This window comes from Neovison vison, chromosome 1 (assembly GCF_020171115.1).
Source record: "Neovison vison isolate M4711 chromosome 1, ASM_NN_V1, whole genome shotgun sequence".
NCBI classification, from domain to species: Eukaryota; Metazoa; Chordata; class Mammalia; order Carnivora; family Mustelidae; genus Neogale; species Neogale vison.
The window spans coordinates 223256131-223273367 of NC_058091.1; the positions used below are offsets into that span (position 1 = coordinate 223256131).

Here is a 17237-nt window from a genome sequence, read left to right on the forward strand (position 1 = left end):
AACCGACTGCACCACCCAGGCGCGCCAGGTGCCATTGGTGTTTTATACCTAAGAATCCTTTGCCAAATTCAAGGTCATGAAGACTGACCCTTTACTGTCTCCTAAGAGTTTTATGGTATTAAATCTTACATTGTTAAGTCTTTGATCCATTTTGAGTCAGGCTTGCATATGATATGAATAAGATGTTCAACCTTATTATTTTGCATACGAAAATCAAGATGTTTTGGCACCATCTGTTGAAGAGACGTTCATTCCCCAGTGAGCAGTCTTGACACTCTTGTCAAAAATTGATTGGCCATATGTATATGGTTTATTTCTGGGTTCTTAATTCTGTTCTGTTGGCCTGTATGTTTATTCTTGTGACAGTACCATCCTGTTTTGATTACTATAATTTTGTGGAAATTTTTGAAATCAGGAAGTATGAGTCTTCAACTTTTATTCTTTCTCAGGATTGTTTGGCTAGTCAGGGCACCTTGAATTTGGGAGTAATCAGCCACTAAAAGGTTGTAACTTGAAATGTCTCTGTGTATCTGTGGCCAGAATTTGTTTCTGGTCACCTAAGAACTTTCTGATCATTGTCTGCTTAGAGTCCATTTAGATAAGAAGTCACAAGAACTGTAATTTGGAATACGATTATTTCCTAATTTTGTTCACTTATTCCCCCAAGAGGAAAAAAAAATAGAAAACTCTATTTGTAGCTTCATGGGCCACTTGTCTTAAGATTAGTTTAGGGTCAGTTTCATTGAAGTAAAGGTAAAATGCATGTGAGATGGAGCTTGCTGCCAGTGTGACTGCAGTATTTTATTTACTTTAAATATTCATTGTAGTATGAAGTGTTTGGGTGCAGAGCTAGCTTAAGTAAAGAGCATAGTATATCATCAGGAGTTCTGATCAAAATGGCAAGCTGAACCAAGATTGAAGGTCCTCCTTATGCTTTGAACACAGAAATAATGAGAAAACCAGAATAACAACAACAGAAATAACCCAGCTCAAATGAATGAAAGGGAACTTCCAACTGCTGGAAATGAAAAGGAACTCAAAGCCAGAACAGGGAATAATAGCTGAAAACGATGAGGTCCACAGGCCTACTGGGTAGACTTCTATGGATAGGGAATGAAGCCTCAGACCACTGTGGGATGGTAGCATGGCTGGGATGGGAACTCTTGCATAAAGCCCGACTTTTCTAAAGGCTGCGAAGTGGGGATTAGAAAAATCACATTCACTATCTAGGGAGAGTGGCAGAAAACTTTATTGTATGAATTCCTGCAAAATAATAATCAGAAGAAAAGGAATAATCAAGAATTGGCAACCCAGGCTTATACCATGTGTAAGTATGAGGAGTAAATTTACACTGCCTCCAGCGAGGCAGGAACTGTTTTTCCAGGTTAAGAAATTAATATTGAAAATTGATCTGGTAGTGGGGCACCTGGCCTGTTCAATTAGTAAAGTGTGCAACTCTTGATCTAGGGGTTATGAATTCAAGACCCATGTTGAGTGTAAGAGATTACTTTAAAAAAAAGTGTGACGGGACTGGAAGAGATTATGCTGAGTGAAATAAGTCAAGCAGAGAGAGTCAATTATCATATGGTTTCACTTATTTGTGGAGCATAACAAATAGCATGGAGGACAAGGGGCATTAGAGAGGAGTAGGGAATTTGGGTAAATTGGAAGGGGAGGTGAACCATGAGAGACTATGGACTCTGAAAAACAGTCTGAGGGGTTTGAAGTGGCGGGGGGGTGGGAGGTTGGGGTACCAGGTGGTGGGTATTATAGAGGGCATGGCTTGCATGGAGCACTGGGTGTGGTGAAAAAATAATGAATACTGTTTTTCTGAAAATAAATAAATTGGAAAAAAAAAAAAGTGTGGGCTGCACGTGGGTGGCTCAGTGTGTTAAAGCCTCTGCCTTCAGCTCAGGTCATGATCTCAGGGTCCTGGGATTGAGCCCCATATCAGGCTCTCTGCTCAGCAGGGAGCCTGCTTCCCTCTCTCTCTGTCCCTGCCTCTCTGCCTATCTGTGATCTCTCTGTCAAATAAGTAAATAAAATCTTTAAAAAAAAAAAAAAGAAGGGATTGGTCTGCATATGATTTAACTCATATGTGAAATTTAAGAAACAAAACAAATGAACACAAGGGAGAAAATAAAGAGAGACAAACCAAGAAACACACACTTCATGTTAGAGAATAAACTGAAGGTCCATGAAGGAGGTGGGTAGGAGATGGGTTTCATAAGTCATAGGCATTAAGAAAGACACTTAGAATGAGCCCCTGGTGCTATATGTAATTGATGAATCGCTACTTCTAAACCTGAAATTAGTATTACAGTGTATGTTAACTAACTGGAATTTAAATAAAAATGTGGGGAAAATTGGACTAATATCAAATTAGATAAAGAAACTTAATTGCAGCTATATGTCTTTGGTTTTTGTTTTTTTTTTAAGATTTTATTTATTTATTTGACAGAGATCACAAGTAGGCAGAGAGGCAGGCAGAGAGAGGAAGGGAAGCAGGCTTTCTGCCGAGCAGAGAGCCCCCGGGGCTCTATCCCAGGACCCTGAGATCGTGACCTGGGCCGAAGGCAGAGGCTTTGTGGACTATCACCTAGTAAAGTAAAATACATTTGGATGTATTTTAAAAGAATGTATATCACACTGTAGGATAGAGTGCCGCTGTACCACCCAGGTGCCCCCGCTATATGTCATTATTAATAAAACAACAGAAAATTAAAGACTGTAAAAATTTTCAAAATAAAGGGATTGGGGAACGAAGAGGAGATAGATTAAATATCATTGATATTTAGTGGTTTTTCTCACAAAAATGATAACTTCATATGATTAAACTAATAACAACGAAAAGAGCCTGGTAGAGAAATTTCAACATCAGACTTTGGAACAAGAGCAGTATTAGGAATAGAGATTCAAGAACAGTGAAAAAGGTAAAATGATAATGATCTTGATTGTGCTTACTAATATAGTCTCCAAAAATTTATAGTAAAAACTGTATTACAAGGAGAAATTGGCAAATTTTTGATGATAGAGGTGTTTAGAAATTACACTATCAGAAGTTACTAGACAAAAAAAAAAATACAATGGAGAAGATTAAACAACAAAATAGACATAGCACTCTATCCTACAGTGTGATATACATTCTTTTTTTTTTTTTTTTTTTTACATTCTTTTTAAAATACATCCAAATGTATTTTACTTTACTAGGTGATAGTCCACAAAATAAATCTCAGCAAATAGCAAATAACTGATCTCATACAGACCCTACTTTCTGGTAGCAGTGTAATAAATTTATAAAACAACAAAAGCATAATTTGAAAACTCCATATGTTTGTAAACTAAAAAGAATACTTTTGATTCATTTGGAAAGAAATCACAAAGAGGAAACTTGTTTCTAGCAGTATGGCAAACTGGGTCCTCTTGCAAACAATTAAGAAACTTGTATAAAATGTACAATACATATATTAGTTACAGTAGTGTTCTAGGAAGAAAATAACTAGAAGATAACAATCCAAGGAAAACAGAAATTCAAAGAGGTAAGACCTGAGGGTATTTCCTGAACCCAGTGTTCATGAACTTGTGTTTTCTGTGGGTTGGCAGAGTATAACAGATAAAAGCAAGGCGTGGGGTCCTGCTTAAGATTGGGACTCTAATAAGAGGTGTTCTTGTATAAATGTAGAACTTACAAAGGATTTCACACTTAAAGTAAGAGGACTAGAAATAAACCCTAGCATAGAGTTAGAGTAAGTCATTAATGGATCGTGGAATCAATTATGTGGTTACCATCAGCACTGTGTGTTGTTTCTTATGTTTGTTTTATATTTGAATATCAAATGTAGTAATGCTTGAGGTAACTTTTTGTTTCATTGTTAATGTGTTAGTGTGTATCTGTATTTGAATGTGTATATAAGTGCAAAACATAATTTTGAGTGGCAAAAACTAATTGCAGACTGATAGGTAAGTATAATTGAGTTTAGGTTATAAAATAATGCAGTGTTTTGGAAAGATAAATACCAACTGTAATATACCAGCTTCCAAAGACAGAATAATGGGATTAGGACAGTGTTCCAAGGAATGGTGCAAGATCCCCACCTTTGTGTGTGTATGTGTGTGTGCACGGGTGTGTGTGTACAGTACTTCTGCAAACATTTACTTTAAAAAAAGAAAGCTAAGTGAATATGACAAAATGTTAACATGTGGGTGATGGGCACTTGGGTATATATTGGCTATATAATTTCCTATACTTTTGTGTTATTTGTACTATATGATTTTTGAAAAAGCTGTATCATGCACTAAGTGGGTAACTATTACAGTTTTATAATAGGGAGAGTCTTTAGAGGATGAATGATATCAGAATGAGATTTTTTTTTTTTTTTCAGAATGAAATTTTTATTTAAGTGTTCTGTAGAAGAGCACCCTGGATGGCGCAGTTGGTCGAGCTTTTAACTTGATTTCGGCTTAGTTCATGATCTCAGGATCATGAGATGGAGCCCTACATTGGGCTCAGCAAGGAGTCTGCTGGAGTTTCTCTCTCCCTCTCCCTCTGCTCCTCCCTATACACACTCGCTCTCTCTCTAAAGTGAATAAATCTTTAAAAAAAAAAAGTTACATTATTATGACACCTTTAATTAGATGAAAGCTGTGTAGTTGCTATGTAATTAAGTACATAAAAAGGGAAAATACAGGAAGTGTGATATAGCCAAAAATGCTTGTTAAATTAGAAGCCCTGATGAAGAAAGGAAGTTCTCTCTCTTGAGTGGTTCATTCAGGGAAAGCAACCTATCACCCACTGAATAATCAAAGTTTAGACATTGTATTTTTTTTAAAATTGTAACTTGTTTCTTAACCATGAGGCAACAAACCACAAATACATGATGTATATATTATTTTGTCTTTCACGTTTTTGTGTGTTTGTTTTACTTAGCTGGTCACCTGACATTTGAATGCCGCAATTTTCTCCGAGTGGACCCCAAAAGGGACATAGTTTTGGACGTGAGCAGCACCAGCAGCGAAGAGAGCGAGGAAGAGCACGCAGAACTGAGTAAATCACAGGCGCTACAAGAAAAAAGTGAGTGGTGCTTTTTCTTTCCCTCCATCCTTTAGAAATATTTCCAAACTTCCTGCCTATGATTATGTCATGTTCATTGTCCTCTTGTATTGATCAGTTAGATAGGTCGTGTATTTTATGTAATGGGTATTGCATAGGTAAGGAAATAGGCTTTGACTATTCTAAGTACTTTGCCCGAAATCAAACAAGTGATCAGTGTTAGAACCAGGAGGCAAGTCTGTTTCTGATTCCACAAGGCAGGTTTTGTTGTGTTTCCATCACACTAAGATGTGTCACATGATACAAAGCTTCTGATTTGAGACTTGGTTTCTAGACCTGTTTGGCCATTTTGTAGCATGTGCCTTTCAGCAAGTCATTTAACCACTTCGAGCCTTAATTTCCTTGTGGGGTATCACAAAGAACTGGTGTGTCAAGTCACACTCACTCCAATCAGAGTTGTTCACTGGTAGCCAGATTTACTAGTAATTTCAAGTATATACATGACATGAGGCATAGGGAAAGCTGCAAGGGTTCTAGGACCACCAATACAGCTCCCCACGTGTTTTCTTTCTACTTCAGAACACACTCTGGGCAAGATTAACATGAGTTTTCTTCATTACTTACCCAAAAGAAAGTCCTTTAATCATGAAATATCTCAATTTTATATCCATATAGTCCAAGGAGCCATGCCTCATAAATCCATAAATCCCAGGATTAGGTACCATAAATAATCTTAGGCAAACCAGCTACATCCTACTTTAAGCAATCTATAAATAAGGATTCTCTTGCCAGCAACTTGATTATGGACCTCTAGCTTTCAGAACTGTGAGGAAATAAATTTCTGTTAATTAAGCACAACACCCTCCTCCTTCTGTCCAACTATTCTCTAGTTAGGAAATACCATTCATTTGTTTCCAGGAGGTCTGTCATTAGCCTGTTTAGGAAGAGATTTGACTAAGTTAACTTTTTTCTCTCTTGGGGGCATCCTCCTCTCTCCTCAAAGAGAAGATTGCATACCTACTGATTAACTATTTCTTTCCCATCTTGTGTATAAAATGGCCCATCCTTGCAGTGGGGTTTTTAGGGATAAAATATAATGTTGTAGGTGAAAATACTTTGTGAACTTCAAAATGCCATGTGGTAGATATCACACAGAATAAAAATGCAACTTACTTGCATATGGGCTTAGGCATGGAATGAGAGAGATACAAAATGTTAAAATCTTATTTTAGCTCATCAGAGAATAAACCATGTACCTTTTAAAACTTTTTAAGTTTTCCACATTATATCTAGTGAATGTAAGTGAAGTCAAATGCCAGCATAGTAGGACGGGCTGAGAAGGCAAGAGGAGGAGAGTCCTAGAAAGGGCAAGCAAGACTTACATTACATATGAGTACATACAGCTTCAGGTAAAGAAAGCTTCTTGGCTGTACACACTTGATTTTATTACCTACTGAAACACCACTGAAGTGAGAGTGGAAGAATTTTTTTAAAAAAGCATAAACCCGGGCGCCTGGGTGGCTCAGTGGGTTAAGCCGCTGCCTTCGGCTCAGGTCATGATCTCAGGGTCCTGGGATCGAGTCCCGCATCGGGCTCTCTGCTCTGCAGGGAGCCTGCTTCCTCCTCTCCCTCTCTCTGCCTGCCTGTCTGCCTGCTTGTGATCTCTGTCTGTCAAATAAATAAATAAAATTTAAAAAAAAAAAAAGCATAAACCCACAAAGGCAAAGAAAATGATATAGGAAGCAGTAGTAACAAAATTTTGAAAAGCAGGTGGGTTTAGGGATAATGGACAGCACACTTGAGAAAGCTCAATCCTTGAATAGTAGGAAGTCACCTGATAGTATATACTTTAAAACTCCCCAAAGACTTGGTAATGAGTCCTTAGGTACCTCTGTAAAGACATCTGTAAGTCTAAAAACAGAAGGACTGGTTAAAAATCTGAAGTAATCCCCTTCAGTTCCCTTTGCCTACTCAGTGAAGCCAGATGTCTTCCCTCTATCACCTCAGCAGGCTACGGGTGTTAGAAATAGACCCACACAAAGGCACATTGTTACAAAACTTTGTATCATAGGAAATAAGGAGAATATAATTCACACTTCAAGAGTCCAGGATAAAACAGGTCATAGGTGAAAGATCAAGAGTCAGAATAACTTTGCTCTTCTGTAAAGAAATACTGGAAGCTAGTAGATGTGGATAATGCTTTCAGATTTTTGAAGGAAGATTATATCCAAATGAGAATGATATACCCGCCCAAATTATCAACCAAGTGTCAAATAGAATAAAGGCCTTGTGGCAGGCATTCAAAGTAAAGAGAGAGAGAGAGAGAATGGAAGGAAGGAAGGAAGGAAGAATTACCTCTCACGTACTCTTTCTTAGAGCACTGATTCCAGAGGTTTCTAACAAAGTAAGGGAGTAGACCCTAAAAAGGAAGACTTTATAGAAATAGAAGAGATAAGAAGGGAGTCTCTAGGGCACTTGTAGAGGCAGTCTCAGGAAGGCAACCACTCCCGTCATAGAGACCAGGCTGAAAGAGCAAAATGAAGACTGTAGGAGAGAAAGGCTAAGATTGTCAATTCCACAGAGACAGTTCCTACCCCATCTATCTCCACTGTCCTATCTAAAAATAAAGAACAAGAAAACCCAAAACCAAACCAAAACAAAACAAAACTCTAGGTTTAGTAAGGCTGCTAGAGAACACATAATTTAAACCTAGTTTTACAGGAAAGGAGCTGAGGACAGGTAACTAACTTGTCACCATAGTCACCCCAGGTCACTAACTTGTCACCATGAAGGCAGCATTGTGATCCATGTTTCTTACCTACTTGTCCTATAGTGTTTACAGTGTGGTGCTTTCCTGCCTTAGAGATTACCCAGTCTATTGGTTCTTGACCTTTTTTCCCTCACCACATCAATCTTGAAGGAGAAAGTACACCCTCATCATGAATAGTGGCTTAGTCTAGAGGTGACTTTTGAATCAGAAAACTTGGGGCAAATCTTACCCTGGCAGGAAAAGGGAGGGAGTTAACATACCATATACCAGAATAGTGAGTAGTTGGTCAGACTTCCTTGTTAGAATCAGCTTTCCCTTAACTTCACATTGAGAATGACTAACTCAATACAGACTTTTTTTTTCCCCCTTAAAAAGATACACTTGCTTACCGTCACTTAAATGCTCAGAACTTGTTTCCAAGTCTCATGGCTCCCACACAAGACAGTGCTTATTTCAGGATATCTTGCAGATTTCAAAAAGTATTATAAAAGGGATCCATATTTATTTCATGGTCATCTGGTGGAAGCCCAGTGACCCCCTACTCAAATAAACAATAAACTGGGTTCTAAATACAGGAAGAAAAGGTATACAGAGGTAGTGGTTCTTAGTTGCATTGATAACTTTCTGATGCTGCTCAGGATCTCTGAGGGTAAAACACGGACTTGCTGAGTGTGAGTTCTCATGCCATAAGCTTTAGTGGTACCAAGGGCTCCTAAATCCTTCCTTGGTTCTTGGAGGTGGGGAGCTCTTTTATCGGCTCTTTTGAATAAGTTATGGTTTGGGGGTACTTTTTTGGTTGACAATAAAAATGGGGAGCCAGGAGAAAGCAAAGAATTTTTAGTATACTTAACGTTAATTAGTTGTTCTGCTTTTATGAAATAGAGACATAAGGGGAAGAGAGCTAAATGTCACCAAATAAAACTCAAAACTTATTTTTGTTTAAGTTATATTTTTTTCTTTTGTTTACATTTGTTTCTATTATATAGCATATTTTTCAATGTATTTAATGTATTTAAAGAATTAAAAGAACATAATTTGATCTTTCATTTAAAACAAAAGTCCAAATGACAAATACATCAATTTTTGACACAAATTAGATAATGTGAGAGCAGGACTTGGCATGGATGAGAACAAGTTGTTGTCTTACAGTACAACAACCTGGAACCCATGCAGCCTTATAAAATTATATTACAAGTGCTGTGAACAGGGAAAGAGTCAATAATCTGTACCTAACAAGAATTTAAAGATCTTATTGATTCACTGTGTATGTTTGTGTGTGAGCATGCTTTCTGTTCAGTGGCATTACAATGAGTTAGTAAGCTTTTTAAGGTTTTATAGTATATTTTGAACTTGCTAAAGAAACTTGCCTTTGGAATTATACATGATAGTAGCAAATATCTGAAGTCCTATTTATGTTATAGTATGCAGAAAGCCAAAGTAAAAGGATTTTACTATTTCCAAAGGACCCAAGAAATCAAGAGTATGGATTTTTTTCTCATTCTATTTTACCTAGCATCATTCAATATTAATCAGCTATTTACCTGTAATCAGGGGGTAGTCCTCTCCTGATATCTCATCCCTTAATATTTTATGATATTCTTTTAGTGCAGTCCACAAAAGAAATGTTGTATTTTGACAAATTTGGGGGTTTGGGCTTCATTTGATGTTTTGGTATGATTTTGTTTGTTTAAGAAAGGTTTATGTTAAGTTCAAACTTGATATTATTTAAGGATGGTTGATACTGAATGCTGCCCAGGAGAAAATACCACAGTCAGGTATTTGTATGTTACCATAATTGTGTCTCTCATTCCCTTTAGTACCTGCTGGAATCAGATTCAAGAAAATGACTTACAATGGTGGTTTCAGTCTTCATAAAGATAGGGCTTAAGTGAATCCATAGCATGATTAGAATAAAACTAGTATTTGGCTCAAAATGTACTTTTCGAGGAGGGCCTGTATTGCATAGAGCACTGGGTGTGGTGCATAAACAATGAATCTTGGAACACTGAAAAAATTATTTTAAAAATGTACTTTTCATAAGAAGCTACAAAAGATATTTGCTAAGTAGTTGATTAGAAGTCACAAAAGTGAATGGAAATTTAGACTAATGGATCTAGGTTTGGAACCACTTGGGTATTGAAATGCAATGGGAGTAAACTACACACCTGGTAACATACGCAAAGATGTAGCGGCTGATGCTGCTGGTGCTACTAGGTGGTCCTTTCTTGTTATCCCAAAGTTGTTTCCCAAGCACTGGGTCATATCCTGTGATACCTGTGTGTTACACAAGAGACTACCACTCTTGCTGAACATTAGAAACGTTAAGTGGTAAAGTACATAGGGGCTTTTTGCCTTCAGTTTTGTACTCCAAAGGTTAATTGTATCATTTTCCAAGAAAATACTGTTTTGAAAAAACTCAGATTCTTTTCCCTATGCCTATTACATTTCAATATCCTGACTAAGAAGGAACTTCAATAAATAGAGGTGGAATCATTTTAAGAGTGGTGGTATCGAAACACTGAACTGTCTAAATCAAACTTTTTTTTGTCTTCAGTGCTTGAATTCTCATATACCGTTACTGTTAGTATTGCTACTTCCTAAGTGTTGTAATCAGGGAAAATGATTTCTTGAGTTCTAGAATTATTTCTTTTTTATTGGAACTAATTTCTGTATGTAACCGAGACACTGGATTCCTTATCCATCATTCCTAAATGGAAGTAGTTATTTTTCCCCTAGCTACTTATTTGCTTGGTTTCTTACAACTTTGCAGGAAGGGCATGTTTATAGTAGTCATTCTGAACTTACAGATACCAAAAAGATCTGCTCAAGAGAAAGCTAAAGTGACTATTTTAATGTCAGATCAAGTCAATTTCAAAACAAAGAATATCACTAGGGATAAAGAGGATTTCTTTGTAATGATAAAAGTGTTAGTGCAGAGGACATCTGAATTCTAAGTGTTTATGAACACTAAGTGATTATGCCCCTAATTACAACTTCAAACTGTATGAGACAAACTGCTAGAACCACCAGGGAAAATCCTTGTAGGTAAATAAATCCACAATTATAGTTGGAGATCTCAGCATTCCTCTCTCATTAATTGATGGAACAGGTAGACAGTAAATCAGAAAGGATATGTAAGAGTTGAATAACACTGTCAACCAACTTGACCTATTCAGTGCTTGTAGAACACATCACCCAACAATAGCAGAATACACATTTGTTTTCAAGAGCAGGTAAAACATTTACCTAGATAGACCTTATTGTATGCTATAAAACAAGTCTCAATACTTTTTGAAGGATTCACATTATACAAATTATGTTCTCTATCCACAGGGGAATTAAGTTAGGAATTTAATAATACCTTCTAACAAAATTTCCTAATATATGTAATCTAACATATTTCTAAATAATCCATTAGGTCAAAGAAAAAAGGCAAAAGGAAATTAGAAAGTATTTTGAACATAACACGGTGTAACATTTATGGGATGCTCTTGTGGGGTGAGCCTCTGCCTTCGGCTCAGGTCATGATCTCAGGGTCTTAGGCTCTCTGCTCAGCAAGGAGCCTGCTTCCCCTCTCTCTGCCTGCCTCTTTGCCTACTTGTGATCTCTCTCTCTCTCTCTCTGTGACAAATAAATAAATAAAATATTTTTTTTTAAAAAGGCAAATTTACAGCACTAAATTCCTGTATTAGAAAAGAAGAAATGTCTCAAATTTATAATGTAACCTCTGCCTTAAACACTAGAAAATGAAGAGTAATGAAACCCAAAGTGAGCAGAAGAAAGAAAATAAAAAAAGGTCAGAGATGAAATCACTGAAATGGAAAATAGAAAAACAATAGAGGAAATTAATAGAACCAAAAGCAGCCCTTTGAGAAGATCTATAAAATTGAAAGATTGCTCTCCAAACTGATAAGTAAAAATCAAAACAAACAAACAAAAACCCCAGTATCCGAAATTAAAGAAATGACAACACTCCAAATTATAAAGGTGCTAAAATAATGGAATACTGTTAAAGACCTTATTGCAATAAATTGGACAACTTAGATAAAATGGACAGTTACTTAAAACATACAAACTACCAAAACTCTTTGAAGAAGAAATAAACTGAATGGCTTGCATGTACTAAAGAAGTCAAATATTTAGTTTAAAAACTTTCAACAAAGAAAACTCCATACCGAATGGCTTCTCTCTTAATTCTACCAGATGTTGAAGGAGAAATAATACCATTTCTACATAAAATCTTAAAAATTGAAGAGGAGGGAGTACTTTCCAACCTAATTTATAAGACCAGCATTCTTCTGATAACACTACAAATAGAGACTCCTACAAACACAGGCACAAACAATTTTAAGCAATTAAAAGAATTTTAGCAAATCAGATCCAGCAATATGTGAAAAGGATGTTATGACCAGGTGGTGTTTATCCCGGCACTATAAGATATGTTTTAATTCAAACCCAACCAATGTAATTCACCATTTCAATATTCTTTTAAAAAGAACACCTATATGATATTACAGCATTTTAAGAAATTATATGAGGAAGTCCACTGTCCGTTTTTGATAAAAATGCTCAGCAAACTAGGAAAAGAAAAGAACTTTATCAACTTGATAAAGGACATATGTTTAAAAAAAAAAAAAAGGAAGATTACATAATACCTAATGGCGAAAGACTGAATGTTTCTGTAACATAAGAATCGAAACATAGATGTCCACTCCTACCACTTCTGCTCAACATTGTAGTGGAGAGTCCAGCCACACAATAAGACAAGAAAAATCATCAAAGGCATCCAGATTGGAAAGGAAAGAGTAAAAGCTATATACTGATGACTTGGTCCTCTATATAGAAATCCTGTAGGATCTACCAAAAAAAAACAAAAAAACAAAACCAAAACCAAAAACAAACAAACAAAAAATAAGCTTATAGAAACTAGTAACCTGAAAACTAAGTTCAGCAAAGTTGTAAAATACGAGACTGACCAATGGGCACAAATTAATTGTATTTCTGTATTTTGACAACAAACTATCAGAAACTGAAAATTTAAAAATACCTTTTATAACAGCATTAAAAATGTGAAATACTTAGGAATAAACTGACAAAAGATGTGCAAGTCTGGAACATACAAAACATTGTGAGGGAAATTAAAGAAATGAATGAATCAAAAGATAGACCATATTCGTGGAATAAAAGATTAAATCTTTTTAGGATGTCTGTTCTCTCATTGAACACTATATCAAAAACTAATGATGTACTATGTATTGGCTAACTGAATTTTTTAAAAAAAGAGAGGTGTCAGTTCACCCCAACCTGATTTATAGATTCAAACTAATCACAATCAAAATTGTAACAGACTGTTTTAGAAATTGACAAGCCACTTTAAAGGTCTTGTGGAAATGTAAAAAACTAGAATAGCTAAAATACTTTGAAAAAGAGTAATAAAGTTGGAGGACTAGCACAACCTATTTCAGGGTTTGGTGTAAAGCTCCAAGTAATTAAGGCAATGTGGTATTGATGTAAGGATAGATCCATGGAACAGAACAGATCTGTACATTTATGGCCAATTGATTTCTTTGAACTTTTTATTTTCAGAGAATTGTAGATTCACATGCAGCTATAAGTGATAATACAGAGAGCACTTTGTACACTTTATCCAAGTTTCCTTCAATGATAACATCTTCCAAAATTGTAGTACAATATCACAACCAGGATTCTGACATTGATAAGAATCAAGATAATATTTCTATTAAAGTCACAGCCACTTCCCCTTTGTCCTTACTACCTTCTTTATTTTTTTTAAGATTTTGTTTATTTGACAGACAGAGATCACAAGTAGACAGAGAGGCAGGCAGAGAGAGAGAGAGAGGAGGAAGCAGGCTCCCTGCTGAGCAGAGAGCCCGATGCGGGACTCGATCCTGGGAAGCCTGCTTCCTCCTCTCTCTCTCTCTCTCTCTCTCTCTGCCTGCCTCTCTGCCTACTTGTGATCTCTGTCTGTCAAATAAATAAATAAAATCTTTAAAAAAAAGAATCGCATTAAAAATGTATATCAATTTAGGAAAATTAACATCTTTACTATGTTGTCTTCCCATCCATGAACATGATCTGTCTCTCCATTTATTTAGATCTTTGATTTCTTTACTCAGCATTATGTCATTTTCAGCATAAAATCCTGTACATGTTTTATTAGTTTTATACTTATAAATATTTCTTTTTAAAAATACTTATAAATGGTGTATTCTGAATTTTATTGTCTCTGTTTATTACTAGGCTATTTTGAATTTTGTTGTCTCTGTGTTTATAACTAGTATATAGAAATGCAATTCTTTTGTCCATGTTTACACTAAGAGTTTTTTGTAGATTCCTTGGGATTTTCTATGTAAACCAACATATCATCTGCAAATAGGAGTGGTTTTATTTATTTCCTTTTGATTTGTAAGTCTCTTTTTTCTTGGGTTTTTTGTTTGTTTGTTTGTTTGCTTTTTCTCTATTACCATACCTCGAGCTTACAGCACTGTGTTGAGAAAGAGTGGTGAGAGAAGACATTCTTACCTGGATTCTAATCCTAGAGGACAAAAGCATTTATACTTTGACCATTATGTATAATGTTAGCATTAACTATTATGTAGTCATTCTTTATCAAGTTGAGAAAGATACTCTCTATTCCTGTTTTTTCTCAGAGTATTTATTGTGGAATAGTTGTCAGATTTTTGCCAAAAGCATTTTCTGCATTGATCAGTATGATATTATGATTTCTCCTTAGCTTGTAAATATGGTAGATTATATTATTGATTTTTGAAAACTGAACCAGTTCTGCACCCCTGAATTCTATTTGCTAATATTTTATTAAGGATTTTTCCATTTATATTCATGAAACATGTTGGTCTATAGTTTTCTTGTTTTGTACTATATTAGTCTGACTTTGGTATCAGAGTAACAGTGACATAGAATATTGCAATTTCATTCTCTTCTATTTTTTTTTTTGAAAGATTGAATAAGATTTGTATAAGAGTGTTGTTAATTTTTCTTTAAATGTTTGGTGAACTTCTTCAGTGAAGTTCTCTGGGCCTGAAGATTTCTTTTTAGAAGTTTTTAAATTACAAATTCAATTTCCTCAGTAGTTAAAGGGTTTTTGAAATATTCTGTTTCATGTGAAATAAGTTGTGGCAGTTTGTTTTTTGAGAAAGGGGTTCATGTTGTCTAAGTTGTCAGATTTATTTCAGTTATCCTTCTGATGTATACAGGTCTGCACTGATATCCCTTTTATCATTCCTGACACTGTTAATTTCTGTCTTTTTTTTTTTTTCTTTCACATTTTGCTAGAGACTTGTCAGGTTTATTGACCCAGCTCCTTTTCTTATTCTTTTTCTCTATTTTTTTTCCTGTCTTCAATTTCATTAATTCTTGTGCTTTATTATTTTCTTCCTTCTACTTGCTTTATGTTTATTTAGGTTTCTCACCCTATGTTCTTGAGACTCAAGCTTAGGTATTATTAATTTGAGACTTTTCTTCATTTCTCTTGTAAGCATTTAGTGCTATAAATTTTCCTGTCAGCACAGCTTTACTGTGTTACACAAATTTTGATATATTTCACTTTCATTCACTTCAGTGTGTTTTGTTTTCCTTGAGACTTCTTCTTTGTCCAGTGGATTACTTGAAGGTGTTGTTTTTTTCCCAAGTGTTTGGAAATTTTCCTATTATCTTTCTTTTACTGATTCCTTACTTGAATCCATTATGGACAGAGACATAACTTTGTATATGTTCAGTTCTTTTAAGTTTGTTAAGATTTGCTTTATGACCGAGGGTATAGACTGTCTTGGTCTATGTGCTGTAGGCACTTGGAAAAAAAGGTATAGTCTACCTTTGTTGGGTGGAGTGTTTTTAAAATATCATTTAGATTCTGTTGATCAATGGTATTGTGGAGTTTTTCTCTATTCTTGCTTACTTTGTGTATGGTATCAATTAATTGTTGAGAGAGAGAGGGAGAGAGAGAGATGTTGAAATCTCTACCATCAAGATTTGCCTGTTCTTTCCTATCAGTTTTTGCTTCATGTATTTTTAGCTCTGTTATTTGGTGCATACACATTTAGGATATGTCTTGTTAGTGAGTCAAAACTTTTATCTTTATATTATGCCTCCTTCTTCTGAAGTCTGTTTTATCCGCTATTAATATAGCTACTCTAGGTTTTCTTTGATAATGTTTGACATATTTCTATCCTTTTACTTTGTGTGTCTATATCATTTTATTTGAGGTGGGAGTCTTATAAACAGTGTGGATGGATGGATCATATTTTTTAGTCCACTCTGCCAATTTCTTTTAATCGGTATCTCTTTTTTTACATTAATTATTTATATGTTAGGGCTAATTCTGCCATTTTATTATTTGTTTTCTTTTGACTTTCTCTGTTTTTAATTCTTATTTTTTTCGTTCTTGTTTTTTTTCTTTCCTGCCTTCTATGGGTTACTTGAATATCTTTTAGAATTATCTCTAGTGCTTTGATTTAGCTACAGTGTCACTTGAACACTTGTAGAATTGCATTTTGATGTATCTGTAGTATCTTTGGCTTTGTCCATAGTGGTTTTGGTTTTTTTTTTTAATGGGAAATGCAAGTCCATAGTGTTTTTAAATTTTTCTATGGTGTTTTATGTAAAAATTTTTGGTGGCTCCTCTAAGTATTATGTATACAAAATTAATCACAGTCTACTGGTATTGTCATCTTACCAATTCAAATGAAGGGTAGAAACCATGCCTCCTTTTATGTTTCTTTATCCTCTCCCCTTTTTAATACTGTTGTCCTAATTGTGTTTTCTACATACATTTAGAACCATATGAGACCACTGGGTGTGGTGAAAAAATAATGAATACTGTTTTTCTGAAAATAAATAAATTGGAGAAAAAAAAAACGAACCATATTAGACAATAGTTCTAGTTTTTGTTTCCACCATCAAACATAATTTAGGAACTCAAGAGAAGGAAAGCCTATTGAACTCGGGTTTTTGATTACTGTGTTCTTTCTTCTCAATGTTCCAGCATTTCTTCTTTTACAATTCCTTCCCATTTAGAGAACTTCCTTTAGTCATTCTTTTAGGGTCTGTCTGCTGGTAACACATTCTTTTATCTTTCCTTATCTGACTGTGTCCTGATTTCTCTTTCATTCTTGAAGAATATTTTTACCAGATAGAGGATTCTAGGTTGACATTTCCTTCAGCACTTAAAAAATGCTGTGCCACTTAACTTCTGGCTTCTGTGCTTTCTAATAAGAAATCTGCTTCCATTCTAATTGTTTCACTCATATACGTAATGTATTATTTTTCTCTTTCAAGATATATATTTTTTTCATTTGTTTTCAAAGGTTAAATTGTCATTTAACTTGATATGGATTTCTTTGGTGTTACCCTGTTTCGGGTTACTCAGCATCTTGAGTC

At 35.2% G+C, this 17237-nt stretch overlaps 2 protein-coding genes across 3 annotated transcripts in view; one reads left to right on the forward strand and one right to left on the reverse strand.

Moving 5' to 3' along the window:
• The window catches only part of CWC27 (CWC27 spliceosome associated cyclophilin), a 235920-nt gene that overhangs the window by 215749 nt on the left and 2934 nt on the right, over positions 1-17237 (reverse strand). The gene's annotated exons all lie outside the window — the stretch shown is intronic.
• Positions 1-17237, forward strand: part of SREK1IP1 (SREK1 interacting protein 1) — a 45734-nt gene that overhangs the window by 18601 nt on the left and 9896 nt on the right. For both annotated transcript variants that reach the window (XM_044268209.1, XM_044268215.1), the window contains exon 3: positions 4928-5071. In XM_044268209.1, the coding sequence (XP_044124144.1) occupies positions 4928-5071 (144 nt within the window). The remainder of the gene's footprint in view (positions 1-4927; positions 5072-17237) is intronic.